Here is a 14805-nt window from a genome sequence, read left to right on the forward strand (position 1 = left end):
TTTTTTCACTATAGTTACAATAGTTATTAATTAAATACCTTATTTTTAATTTTACAAAGAAAACATTCCAATTTACGCTACATTAAGTAAATACTAGCGAAGTATTTGTACCCGCGTCAAAGAACTGATGAAGCTGATGTCAAACACCGTCGCGCAAACAAGTCTGCAGTCTGCGAGCATGTCATGGATAAACCTACACATTCAATGAAGTTTGACAAACCCCAGGTCCTTGCAAAAGAAGTCCGTTATCTGCCCAGGATGCTGCGAGAGGCCATTGAAATTAAAAAACATCCTAATTTCAACAGGGAAGATGGTTTCTCCGTACCACCAGTTTGGGATCCAGTATTTCCTCTAATGAAAAATCCCAAACAGACATAAGACTGCAGTACTAATTAATATGTTTTAATTTAATCTAATTTCTATTAATAATTAATAATAAATTAAACTTAATAAACAAATTCATTCAATAAAATAATTTGTAAAACTTAATGTAGCGTAAATTGGAATGTTTTCTTTGTAAAATTAAAAATAAGGTATTTAATTAATAACTATTGTAACTATAGTGAAAAAATAGGGTGGTTTGCATCAATTTAGACATAACTGGTTGAAGACTGTACCACCTCAGTCAACCGTGACCATGGGACCTGTAAAGGGCCCGAAACGTCGGTTTGTTTGAAAAAACAAATATACGCGATTTAAATCCGGAAAAATAGTTTCATTCCTATGTATAACAATCGCGAAAACCTAAGAACTCGATACATATTTAATATTAAATTACAGATGAAATGTGATTCCGTTTGTTTTGTAATTATATGTTTTGCTGATAAATGATCTTGAGATGATGAGTGTCTCTTTTAAAAAGAACAATAACTTGCCTAATATGTAAATCGTTGATCCAGCTTATATCCTCTATGGAAGGCGCGGTGAGGTTTCCTCTTATTGATGTAAAAGATACTATAGTTGAATGCAACCTCACTGGCGTTCCTGAAATCAAGACAGGAAATGAGTCAAAGAAATAATAATTTCATTCTCAATCTGAGACTAACATTTCAAAACCCGTCCTTAAGGCTGCCTTTCCACCAGAGATGTGCGAGGTAGCGCGGCGGTGTAGCGGCGCTGTGAAACGGTGTGATGTTTTCCACTAAAGCTGGCGAGGATGGGTTATGAACTGCTATGCGCGGTCGGGACACGGTGTGGTGTGGTGAGCGGTGGCGATATGTCAGTGTCAGTTAGTGTCATACTTTTAGTATTAGCTCTAATTTCCTACACCGTTTTGCACACATTCCTCGCACACATCTCTCGCATACATTTCTCGTCATTTTGTATTTTTTTTTTTTTTTTTTTTTTATGACTTTAAGTAACGGGACGAACAAGTCGTGTGCCTGATGGTAAGCTACACGCCTGCCCATAACAGTTGCAGTGCCTAAGTATTTGTATGTACAAATACTTAGCTCCGCTAATCCTTTTCCACCGAATCTGCGCTAAGTGAGGCTAGGAAAATGAAGTAATCCTATTGGTGGATTTTTCATCGCACTCTACTTCGCTACGTCGCACATCTCAAGTGGAAATGGACCCTAACTCCGTTCGTTCCTTTGTCGCATACATTCTTGCAAATGGGAGGTATATCAATGACATAAGTATGGAGTGTTCTAGCGTCTCATGCACCAAAGAGATACGGTAAGCGCGACGCGAAAGTTTTCACTTACCGCCCAGTTACCACGCTTTCAAGTACATTAATGGCGACTCTGAATTCTATTTACTAAGCTACAACATTTAAATTCCTCAGAATAATACAACCGTGCGTTCGCCGAGCGGAGTCCGCGTAGACCAAATTTAAGCCAGTCTCGCCCGCGTGTCCGGGACGCTCATTTAAGTTAAAACGTAAAACCTAAATACATAGAGCGTATTTTGCCATGACAGTTAGAAGCACGCGGCGCGACCGCGTTTGCCTTTAAATAAATGCGCCCTCAGGCTTGAAGTGAACTGTAAAATTTAATGATGAAAGCCATTGACTTACAATTATATGGACGTCGGGTCCGCGCTAAAAAGTGTCCGAACTTATAGGGCGTTAAAATCGTATACAGAGTGTCATTCACGCTTTAGTCTTCGTTTGTTCGACTGACAGCGAAGCAAGCAAAATTAGACAGTACTGCGATGACATTACAATTTAAATTCAACGTTTTGGATTTTTCATATTCCTTGACATGTCACTACGTTTAAATAGGTTGACTTGGGACATTTTTTTCGTGGTTTTTGTATTAGACCCGTCGTCCATTTATTTGTAAGTCAATGATGAAAGCACTTAATTTTTCTCGTAATTTTGAGAATTCATACTTTCTTCTTAGTGTGTCGACTCTAACGTTTATATTTGTGAGGATCAGTACTCAGCGACTGACACAGCCCCCTCGAGTATATAACCAGAAATAGAGACGAAATGTCATTTAATTTGTTTGAAAACTATTCTGCCAAATCATTACAGCGACAACTGTTCTCCGATTGGCCAGCACGAATTCGAAATAATTGACGGATGTCGTCAATTGTTTCACCTCAAATCGTTAGTTTAACTTGAGCTTTGCGATAATAGACGAAAATTGCAAAATTACATATTTAATATTAAATTACAGATAAAATGTGATTCCGTTTGTTTTGTAATTATATGTTTTGCTGTTTTTCCCCACACCACCTAGTGGAACAGCACGTTATTGTCAGAGACATTGTCTTTATTACAATAAATACAGAATATTTGTGGAATATACGGAAACGTACATACAGGTCAGTTGTTAGCGCTGTACTATTTCAGCTTTCTAATTCGTGATTTCAGTGCAAACGAGAGTTGATATTTAAAAGTGATATAAGGCCCATTTGCCTGATAAGTTGCCAGGGATGGATAGCCTTTATTTACTTCGTTTCTACTTCTTGTTATATACTCGATGATGAATGTATAGCTAAATAAGGGAACATTTTATTTTTATTTCATTCATTGGTTTCACATTACGGGGTGCGAGGTACAGTGAGTAACGGAGCAATGAAATTATTTCCTGAAAGCAAATAGGCTCCGTCAAGAATAACGGCAAAAGATAATTAAATTATTATTATTCGTACATAAATTTGTTTCTACCGAGAATGCTGCCTTCATCAATTACAAATTGTTTATAAGTTTGCTAAGTTATAATCAAGCACGATTGTGTCGGCGGGACCAGCGTGAGTTAAACGAAGTTATTTTCAAAATACTAATAACATCTCAGTACTAAATTACTAATATCATAACATTGACTTACAATTATATGGACGTCGGGTCCGCGCTAAAAAGTGTCTGAACTTATAGGGCGTTAAAATCGTATACAGAGCGTCATTCACGCTTTAGTCTTCGTTTGTTCGACTGACAGCGAAGGAAGCAAAATTAGACAGTACTGCGATGACATTACAATTTAAATTCAACGTTTTAGCTTTTTCATATTCCTTTACATGTCACTACGTTTAAATAGGTTGACTTGGGAGATTTTTTTCGTGGTTTTTGTATTAGACCCGTCGTCCATTTATTTGTAAGTCAATGTATCATAAACAACAACTCTTGTGCCATTACTTATTATTGGGTGGGGGTAAACAGAAGAGAAAATAAACAAAGGGTAAAATTGAAAGTGTTGAATAAAAAGAAATCACTACGGAAGAAATATTCAGTAAAATTGACGATATACACTGATTACTATACTATATGAAAATACGTTCCTAAAGGTTTTCACGATAGAAAAAAAAACACAAATATACCACGAAATTTAAAAAAAATCGCTGTATTCAATAGATACTTAACATATACCAATGTTTTTAACCGACTTTAAAAAAGGAGGAGGTTCTCAATTCGACTGTATGTTTCTTTTTTGTATGCATGTTACGCGAAAACTCCGGTATTTGTGAACCGATTTTCATGATTCTTTTTTTCTTGGAAAGCGGGTACTTACATATTGGTACCGATTTCATTTTGAAGGAAATCATCCACCTCTAATGGTGGCTGTTCACGCATGAAGATTCATTTTTATAAATAGCGCCTAAATTTTCTTAAGGAGCAGTTATTTTAATTGTAGATTTCTCTATTTCTCCAGTTCAAGGCGTTTTTCTCTCAATATTTTTGGGTAGTAAGAACCGATTTTTATTATCTCCAGTGTTAAGTCCTGTATAGTGACGAATTTAAGGATATTTCAATAAAACTTAGCAAATAGACGTAATTCCACGTACTTTTGAGGTAGGTTTTTTTTGTACTCTGTACTGAGATTATTTTATATCAACTGAACCAAATAGAACTCGTATAGTATAAGATATATATTTTTCAAATAGCTTTAATTATGTTTGTAAGCAATAAATTGATGAGGTAATATCGACTTTTAAGCCTCAATAACTTTGAGAACCGCTGTCGATATCGCTAAAACTCGAACATAATAATTATTTGTAAACACTATGAAATTATGATAATGATTGGTCCTAGTTTCTAATTTAAAAAGAAATAAACTCTAGACTGTTAATATAATTTAAATCGTAGGTCATATTGATGTTTTCGAAATCAATCTTTGTAGAATTCGAAGTTGTACGGAAACGGATTTCGACGCATACGTCGACCATGTGCAGGATGAATGGAGGCGGTAACAGACTTCTGAACGCCATATCGGAGGATGTAACGTATCCAATATTGTGCCATTTTGAATCAGAATTCATGTTACCAAGAAGGGCTGGTGTCATAAATTGTGCATACCTGTTGTTAATTCCTATTATTTTTATTCAAAATCAAAAATTATAAAGTTTATCGGCATAACAAACAAAACAGAGGTTGAGACCATTTGACGTAGAGACTTGTATCATGAGGTACCTCTCTACTTTAACTCACTAAAAGATTTGTAATAAATTTTTACCTTACGTCTAAAAGAATTGTGTGTGTATGTGTGTTTAATCCAGTTTGTGACTTGAATAACGTCTTACCGATTTCAGTAGGAAAGTCCTTTTCCAACTGTATAGGGTAGTAAACCATCTGTTGGTTTATGTGACTGCCGAAGCGGACGAAGTCCTCAATCGTGTTTTTTACTGGAATTTAAAAAAGGATTACAGAATGTTTTTTATCGAGGGACTAAAACTAGCCAATATATTCCCGAAGTGTTTAGCCAGCCTTAGCGAACTCTCGGTGTAATAGACACCCTATTACACCGAGGGTTTATATTGGCTTTTATTCTTGAGGTGAAAAATTATTTAATCATTTTCGCTTATCGATGACATGACCAGAAATAGAGACGAAATAAGCGCCACCCATCCCTGGCAACTCATCTGGCAAGTGGGCCTTATATCACTTTTATATATCAAGTCTCGTTTTCGCCGAAAACATAAATTAGAAAACTAATAATACAGCGCCAACCACTGAGCTGTTTGTACGTCTCCTTATATTCTAAAAATATTCTGTATTTATTGTAATAAAGTTAATTTCTAACTATGGAGGGCTGTTCCTTTCGGTGATGTGGGAAAAAATTACAGCAAAGCTCAAGTTAAACTAGTCTATTTAAAGTGAAACAATTGACGACACCCGTCAATTGTTTCGAATTCGGGCTGGCCAATCGGAGCGCAGTTGTCACAGTAATGATATGGCAGAAAGTTTTCAAAGAAATAAAATGATATTTCGTCTCAATTTCTGGTTTTATGCTCGATGTTTTCGTTCTACGACAAAATTTAGCACCAAAATTCTGAAATTTTCAATCTGTCACAGGTACAACAAACACACTAACGCGGGAAAATAATATGGCGCCACCGTCCATGCGGAAAAGGCAGAACTACAACCGAGCATACTACTGGCTGTTTAAGTTTGTTCACAAGAAGTAAATAAGAAAATTAGGTACAGGGTCAAGAGCACGTCAAGCTTGACACTTAAGATTTAGATCAAACTCTATGCCGCTTACGATATATTACGATATGAACGGTCCAAATTTCAAAATGTCAAGCTTGACATGCTCTTGACAGTACTTACTTAAAATTTAATTGAATTGATATTAAATTGCTTTTTATGTAAAATTACTTCGCTATTTTTTTAGTTTGTTATAATTATTAATACAAAGATCAAACACTTCCAAAAAATTCCTTCGATCCGGCCAGATTCGAACCGACGTATTCTAGCATACCATGCCAGACGCTTTACCAACTAAGCCACGGAACGAACCAGCGGACCTCACGAATTTTTCTATATGTTTGTTGTCGTATCTTTGTATTTGGTTTTTTCAACGACTTTTTAGTCTAGCGCCATCTATGAGAAATCCTGAGTACTTCCGAGTGTTCGATCTTTGTATTAATAATTATAACAAACTAGTGGAGTAACTTCACATAAAAAAATATTGAATATCAATTCAATAAAACTTTAAATCCAATGAATAGCGACATCTCTAGCCGGGTCTGGTAGCTGTAAATGTATCTACTTGGGTGTCTCGTCTACGTCGGTTCGCATCCGGCCGGATCGAAGGAATTTTTTCTGAGTGTTCGCTCTTTGTATTAGTTAATAATTAAATAAGATACTTTTTACTTTTAAGGGGTTAAAGAATGCACTTTACTCCAGCTATCTAAGGCTATATTGACGTAGTTTTAGAGCACGAGAAGTGAAAAATAAATTTTAGTACCTAGTCCCGAGTGACCCTCTTTCCTCCCCCAACGCCCTTCCTCCCCAAACCAAATTACTTAAGGCGACTCACCAGAAGAGGTGCGAGAAAATCAGTTTTGCTAGTTTAAATGGTTTACGGATTTTCTTTTAAATAACGGCCTTAGAAGAAGTACACGATACACCTAAGGACATTGACTAAAGAACGTGCTAATTCGTTACACGACCGGATGTCTTTATCCGATCATATAAAATCTCGAAAACAGTGAAAAATAAAGGTTTAAAACGAATTATTTCAGAATAAAGTGATTTCTCCAATGAACATTACGCCATCTTCATTTTCTGTTTTTAATGTAAACAGCCTTATATTATTCACTAATATTATACTCCCCGAATTTTGTGAAAAAAAAAAGAAAACAAAATTCGAAATAAAACAAAAAATATATTTTATCTTCACACATCTTATAAACCCTCTATGATGTGTTCAAAAACCGCAAATTATGACCAGCGTAACGATCAACTGTTTTGTTACAACAAATTTCTTGTCTGTGAAAATAGATGTTATTATTACATACTCGTACATTCGAACATCTCTGAAAAACAAAGCAATTTGATTCGACCTCAATTCTAATATCGGTCGAGATTAAGTTTTATTCGAAATGAAATGTCAATAGCAAACAATTTTGACAATTTCACACGTTACTTGATACCGAACGATATGATAGTTGGGGCCGATTCTAGATTGTCTATGAATTGAATAAAAACTACGGTTGTGTGACATGCGTGAGAAAAATTTTTATTAGCCGCCATTTCGCCAGTCGTGACATGCGGTTCCTGAACACATCACAGAGAACTTATAATATGTATCTAGCAATAAAGCAGTGTATGTAACTGCACATAATTAGGCATTAAAATACTCGTGTGATGTATTTTAATGTCTTTCATTATGTAACAGTCACATAAACTACTATTGTGAAAAAAAAAAGAAACAAAAGACAAAATAAAAATAGAGATGACCAACAAATAATCTCAGTACAGAGTACTAAAGAAACCGACCTCAAAAGTAAGTGGAATTACGTCTATTCGCTAAGTTTTATTGAAATATCCCCTAGTTCAACACTATACGGGACTTGACACTGGAGATAATAAAAATCGGTTCTCACTACTCAAAGTATATTTTTTTTTTTTTTAATTTATTGAGGAACAAACAGTTTTACATATTTAAAAATATACATATTATATATAGTATATTGAGATAAAAACGCCTTGAATTGGAGAAATAGCAAAATCAACCATTAAAATAATTGCTCCTAATTTAAAGTTTAGGCGCTATTTATAAAAATGAATCTTCATGCGTGAACAGCCACCCTTAGAGGTGAATGATTTTCTTCAAAATGAAATGGGACCACTATGAAAGTACCCCCTTTCCAATAAAAAAAGAATCATGAAAATCGGTTCACAAATACCGGAGTTATTGCGTAACATACATACAAAAAAAAAGAAATATCAAGTTTCTAAAATAATAAAATTTCTAAATCTCAAGTTTCGCGTATGCACTTCGAGAAATAAAAAAAACCACGAACTTACAAACCGCGTTAACTACCTACTATGCGTACGCATATGCTTGGCTAAGCTACGGTGTTGTCGTGTGGGGAAATGGTGCAGATACAACATCTCTATTTACTCTGCAAAAAAAGCTTGTACGAATTTTAGTTAATTTAAAACAGACCGAGAGCTGCAAACCCTTCTTCCAGCAACATAAAATTCTTACACTTACATGTATATATATTCTAGAAATGTGTAAGTTCGTCCGAAATAATTTAGATTTATTTACAAAACGCGGAGATGTCCCCAATAAATATTCCTTCCGACATAAGGATAGATTGCTACTACCAGCATCGCGGTTAACTATGCACTCATCGAGTCCATTTGTAATGGCAATCAAAATTTATAATAACTTACCAGAAGATATAAAAACAGAAACGACTAAATTTATAAAAACTTTAAAATCATATTTAATATCAAAAAGCTATTATACACTGCACGAGTATTTCAACAATTGACAATTAGAGTATTTCCAAATGATTATTTAAATATTTAATTTCAAAAAATACATATTAATACAATAATAATCTAATTAATTCAAATTTCAAATTTAAATATTTTATTTTGGATTAATCTATATTGTTCAGTAATACCTACATAACAAGTAATTGACTAAGTTAATCATCATTTCATTATATTAGTTATTTAGTTTACAATAGAATAAGTTTAAATTTGCAAAAACAACTGTGCATGCAGTTGTTTTTAGTTTTGCTGTGCCCTTACAGGGTCCATAATGTTAACTGCTACTACCACCTAACATTGTAACATTATGGTCTGCAATAAACGTATTGAGTATTGAGTATTGAGTATTGAAAAAAAAAGGAACATACAGTCGAATTGAGAACCTCCTCCTTTTTTGAAGTCGGTTAAAAATTCAGTTAGCGTAGTGTCAATTGGAGATATCGAAAATATGTAACCTTGCACATAATTTACACATGGAGATTTTTCTTTTTAAGTACTACAAAGAACCTGCTAAATTTTGGCTTTTAACTGAAGGCCTATAGCCATTGACTTACAATTATATGGACGTCGGGTTCGCGCTAAAAAGTGTCCGAACTTATAGGGCGTTAAAATGGTATACAGAGCGTCATTCACGCTTTAGTCTTCGTTTGTTCGAGTGACAGCGAAGCAAGCAAAATTAGACAGTACTGCGATAACATTACAATTTAAATTCAACGTTTTAGCTTTATCATATTCCTTTACATGTCACTACGTTTAAATAGGTTGACTTGGGACATTTTTTTCGTGGTTTTTGTATTAGTCCCGTCGTCCATTTATTTGTAAGTCAATGCCTATAGCTATTAAATTCATATTTATCCGAAAACTTGAAAATTGCCAAGCGGTTCACCGCCCGCTGCTCCATCCGAAATGCCAAATTTTCTCCGCCTGTTCTTAATGTCCTTATATTCGTGACTTTAATTGATTTCGATGATCCTTTTTTAATTGGAAAGGGAGTATCTAAGTAGTGGTTCTATTTAAATTTCAAGAAAATATTCCACATCTAAGCGAGGCAAAACACGGGATAAATTTATTGAATTTCACCCACTTTCCTATACATTGAAATATAACTTGGTAAATACACGTAATTCCGCAAACTTTTGAGATCAGTTTTTTCTGCACATCATTATCTAATTACCGGATAGATACCATAGTCACTAGAGTTGGAAGTTAATAAAGAAGTAACAGTAACAACTTACCGTCATCAGCGTTCCATTTATCAAAATTTTCTTGGTTCAGATGCGTAGCGTAGACGGTTTTTTCGTGGACTTTGATCACTATGTCAACATGTACCTAAAACATTGTATTAGGATTAATGTACATAGATAGTAGTATATACTATAAATACTTGACCTACAAGCCTCTTGATACGCTTTTCAATAGAAGCCAAGGTGGCTAGTTAGTGGTTTTTTTTTTATTTATTCAGGGAAACAAACAGTCATAAAACAGGGGTTCTACTAAAACATTGATTAAAATAATTAGACCTAGAGTCCACAAATATAAACAACAAATAGTGAGCAAATACGGTTCAAGTACAAAACATAACAATTATTAATAACATATCATAAAATAACAATACCTGATAAATAAAAATGCTTATAATATTTTTTGGAAAATTAACAATAAATAGGTAAACTAATAAACTTAAAAAACTACTTATATATATAGTGTTTATCAGAAGCATCCCATAAAAACAAAGCAAAAAGTAAGGAAATATTATTTAATATATTTTCACGATAATATTATAATAGAACACTTTTAAATAATGAAAATTGCCACCGAAATTAATATTGAAAATTACCCACTAATGAGTGTGACGTAACCTGTTTATTATTTAAAACTCAACCAAATATAAAAGAGATGTAATCCACATTTTTTCCTACATTATTACTTTAAATGATACTAACGTACATAATTAATATTTTAGTAGCCGTAGAGCGTCTTTTGAAAGAGTTCATCCAGGGAAGTACTGTCACTTTACCTATTTCTGCTGCCAAGCAGTAGTGTGTGCATTACTGCGTTCCGGTTTCAAAGGGTAAGGGAGTGAATTACAGGCACATGAGACTTGTCAACTTATGTCTCAGGGTGACAGGGCGCAGTGGAAGTGCCCCTCAGATCTTTGTAATTTAAAGCTCTTATAGACATGCGTGTAGCTTCCTATCAGGCGCACGACTTGCTCGTTCCGCCACTTGATATTATTAAAAAATATAAATATACAAATGTGGCAACACCATTAGAGTCTGCCACGATCACGATCACTTACTTTAGTGGGCTCAACCAAAGTGACTTTAAAGTTTTTCAACAAATTTTGCAATTCCTCACTGATGGCTGCAGTGCCGTTGAAACTCTGAAGACGTCTGAACGCGTAGGCGGGAATGCCTTCCACTATTATATAAAGCTGAAAGATAGATTTAGCACAACACTTTTAATGAACATGAAACAATTTTTAACAGGATAAATTATTTGATCCTCGAATATATATTTGATCTATTGTAAGTGCAGCCGCTGCAACAATTAATGAACGACGTTATACGCGGCGGGAGGCCTTCATTGGTCCTGACCCCTTTATAGAAATAGCACACAGCCTGGCAAAGCTCACTTTGCTGAACGAGAGCTCCCACGTCTCCCGAGACGTGTGGTTGCAGACTAAGGGTCTTGAGCATTCTAAAGCCCTGATAGCTGCCTTCAGTGCCAAACACAGTAGAGAAGCTCTGTCACTGGACAGAAATGGCATCAGAATGCTGACTAGAGCCTTAACAGGACATTGTGGTTTGAATAAGCACATGTCAAATATTGGACCAACAGAGAGTGTAGATTCTGCCACGAGGCGGTTGAAACTCCTGTGCATCTCTTCACCCAGTGCTGCCCTCTGATGGGCGTGAGATGTTCCATACTGGGTAGGCACAGGCCACACCCAGAGGACATAAAAACTGTCGGAGCCAGGAAAGTCCTTCAGTTCCTTAATGCTGTTGGTCTTGGCTCCGAGCTGTGATTAGTGGTGATCACAATAGATCATTTATGGTCGCAGTGATGAGGTGCCTCATAGGCTCCAAATGAAGCCACCCTAATAATAATAATAATATACGCGACTGCTCAAAAGGGCTTTTATTCGGAGATGTAGAGCCTACATCAGTGTCGGTGTCCGTTTGAACATTTGCTATAAATAAATAGTAAATAAAGTTGCATTTATATCTAATATTGTTATTTTACTAAACCTCAATGGTCAAGTACAATTCAGAATAAAGAATGGTTCAAGTTTGAAAACCTAGTTTTTTAAATAAACTTTCTTTTTTACTCCTTTTGCACATGAATAGCAATAATTTTGTATTTAAATTAGGTACAATTATTAATTATGCCCTTTTGAAATCTACTTTAAACACACATTATTTTAAAATAGTTGGTCACTCAAGTTAGCTCAGAAAAAGATCAAAATTTCGTCTTACATATAGATAGCGTTGATCAATAAATAGCCTGGAAGTAGTTTATATTATGTAAATGACCTTGTGTTAGCGTATCGTGACATAATATTATTTTATTTTGTTAGAAAACTTACTTTGCGTCATTAGGAATTAGTTTCATCGAAATAAAAAATAAATCGATATCGTCATCATCGATATCAACGGAACGGTGACAGGCGGCCGCCATTACGAAAAGCACCTTTGACTAGAACAGACGTGTTTTGTTTTGTTTCGATTTATAGTCAAAGTCAAAGTTAAAGATTATTTATCCATAGGTAAAATAAATTTACACTTGAAAACGTCACATTTAAGCTACTGCTCGTTCACTACGCTGACCTCCCTGATAAGAACGAGCAAGAAACTCTTGGAATTGCTCTTTTCAAATAAACTTAAGTGCTATGGAATACATTTTGAATCAAATTTGTGTGGATTCTGGAGCCATGTCGTCTTTCCATACATCTTTATCTATCACGTAGTCTTCAATTTTGTAATATGATTTTTCGATCAAAATATTTTTAATGTAGTTTTTAAACTTAGGAAATGATAAACTTAGGAATTGATAAAACAAATTGATATTCAATTATGTTTTGTGAAATTACTCCACTAGTTTGTTATTATCGAACACTTAGAAAAAAATACTTCTATCCGGCCGGATTCAAACCGACGTCTTATAGCAAACCGCGCCAGACGCTATGCCAACTGAGCATAGCGTCTTAGTTGGTTTTCAACGACTTTTTAGCCGTAGCGCCATCTATGAGTAATCTACGAAAGTATATCGTCATTCAGTTTGGTAACTTTACAGCTACCAGTCCTGGCTAGTGATGTCGTTATTTATTGTAATTAATATTATTTTCTGAACGTAGACAAATATGCTCTAATCCTAAACAAAATAAAAGAACAGCCGGCACTATTCTTAAAAATCGATGCAATAAGCGCCATCTAATTGACTTGTTTGTTATTGTAGCAGACCCCGGTGCCAGCCTGTACCAGGCGTCGCAGCTCCTGCGCTGGCGCGCACGCAACGAGACCGGCGCACCGGTCCTTTTTATTTTTTTTTTTTTTTGCGTGGGGAAATCCTCCGAGGTTACCTCTCCGCCGCGGGGGCAGCGGGAGGTTATGCCGGACTTCTACCGGCTAAAACCCCACGGTGGCCTTCTCGGGTGCTCTAGTGGGAAGGATCCGGGATCGACTTTGCGCACCGGAACCCCCCCCAGCACCTAGCAGGAGCTACGTCCTCCCCTCCTCTCCTCACGACGAAGCGGGCCACACCGCCCCGTCGTCCTCCTCGCGGCTGCCTAACTTACTGGCGAACGAAGCCCCCGCTCCGATCGCCTGCAGCCGCGAAGGTACGCCGCCGCCGAGCGGGATCGGCCCTCTCCCGATCACGCTCGGCGACCTCCTTCTGAAGCATCACCGCTTCACAGAAGGAGACCACTGCCTCATGGGACTCTTGATCCGCCAACGTAGCCGCTACTATGCCTGGCGGAGAGAGATCTCGCCCGATCCGGGCAACCAGGATGTTCCGTTCGGAGGCCCATGCGGGGCACTCCTCCAGCGTGTGCTGGGCGGAATCCTGGTCCCTCCCACAGTGGTGGCACTGCGTCGTCGACTCGCGTCCGATCCGATTCAGATACTCACCGAAGCATCCGTGCCCGAGTATCCGCGCGAGTATCTGTGTCAGTCGGAACGTGGTGACGCACTTCCGCTGGCTCAACCAGACTTCGAGGTTGGGCAGGATCGCGCCGACGGCGCGCTGGCGCGAGATCCACGGCTGTTCCAGCCTCTCGCGCCACTTCTCGAACGCCCGTCGGCGCTCCTGCCACCGCACTTCCGGCGGCGCAGCTTCCTCCGCCTGGCGGAGGCGCGCGTAAATACGCGCGTCCATCTCCGCCAGAATGTCCAGCGGGGGAAACCGCGCCAGGACAGTCGCCGCGTCGTAGGATACGGTGCGGTACCCTCGTGCGATCCTTATGGCCATGCGGCGCTGCACGCCATTGACCATGGCTCTGCAACGCCGGACGCCCGTCAGTCGGTGTGACCAGACGGGTGCCCCATACAGGGCCACGGATCGCACCACCCCACCGTATAAACGGCGAACTTCCTCCGAAGGGCCCCCCAGGTTGGGCAGCAACCGGTGCAATGCACCCGCCACCCTATCGATCCGGGGAACCAGGCGCCGGAAGTGCTCCTCGAAATCCCAGCGACCGTCCAGGATAAGGCCCAAGTACTTTAAGTACTGCCCCACCTGGACGTCGACGTCACCAACGCGAATAGAGAAGCTGGGCGGTTCCCTCCCTCGCGGGAGTTTGTGGAACCGCAGCGCCTCAGTTTTCTGAGGCGCTACTCGCAAACCCAGCTCTTCGATTTTTTCGACGACGCGAGAAACCCCGAGCTCAGCGAGCCGGATGGTCCTCTCGAAGTCCTCCCCTCCGGCGAGCACCAGGGTGTCATCAGCATAACACACCAGATGCACGCCCGAGAGGAGTGCGACCCTCAAGACAGCATCGTATGCGAGGTTCCAAAGGAGTGGTCCAAGGACAGACCCCTGAGGAACCCCACACACGACCTCTCTGCGATGGCTTGCGCCATCCCGACCCGGGTACGTAATGTACCTGTCGCATAGGTAGGACC

At 38.1% G+C, this 14805-nt stretch overlaps 1 protein-coding gene across 1 annotated transcript in view; it reads right to left on the reverse strand.

Annotated features, from left to right (window-relative positions):
* The window catches only part of LOC113238410, a gene marked incomplete at both ends in the record, with an annotated part of 25551 nt that extends 10832 nt beyond the window's left edge, over positions 1 to 14719 (reverse strand). Inside the window, 6 exons of the mRNA XM_026475239.1 lie at positions 876 to 984; positions 4966 to 5067; positions 9916 to 10009; positions 10980 to 11114; positions 11316 to 11433; positions 13875 to 14719. Of these exons, the coding sequence (XP_026331024.1) occupies positions 876 to 984; positions 4966 to 5067; positions 9916 to 10009; positions 10980 to 11114; positions 11316 to 11433; positions 13875 to 14719 (1403 nt within the window). The remainder of the gene's footprint in view (positions 1 to 875; positions 985 to 4965; positions 5068 to 9915; positions 10010 to 10979; positions 11115 to 11315; positions 11434 to 13874) is intronic.
* Between the last annotated feature and the right edge of the window lie 86 nt (positions 14720 to 14805).

This window comes from Hyposmocoma kahamanoa, unplaced genomic scaffold, assembly GCF_003589595.1.
Source record: "Hyposmocoma kahamanoa isolate Upper Pololo Valley unplaced genomic scaffold, ASM358959v1 95450, whole genome shotgun sequence".
NCBI classification, from domain to species: Eukaryota; Metazoa; Arthropoda; class Insecta; order Lepidoptera; family Cosmopterigidae; genus Hyposmocoma; species Hyposmocoma kahamanoa.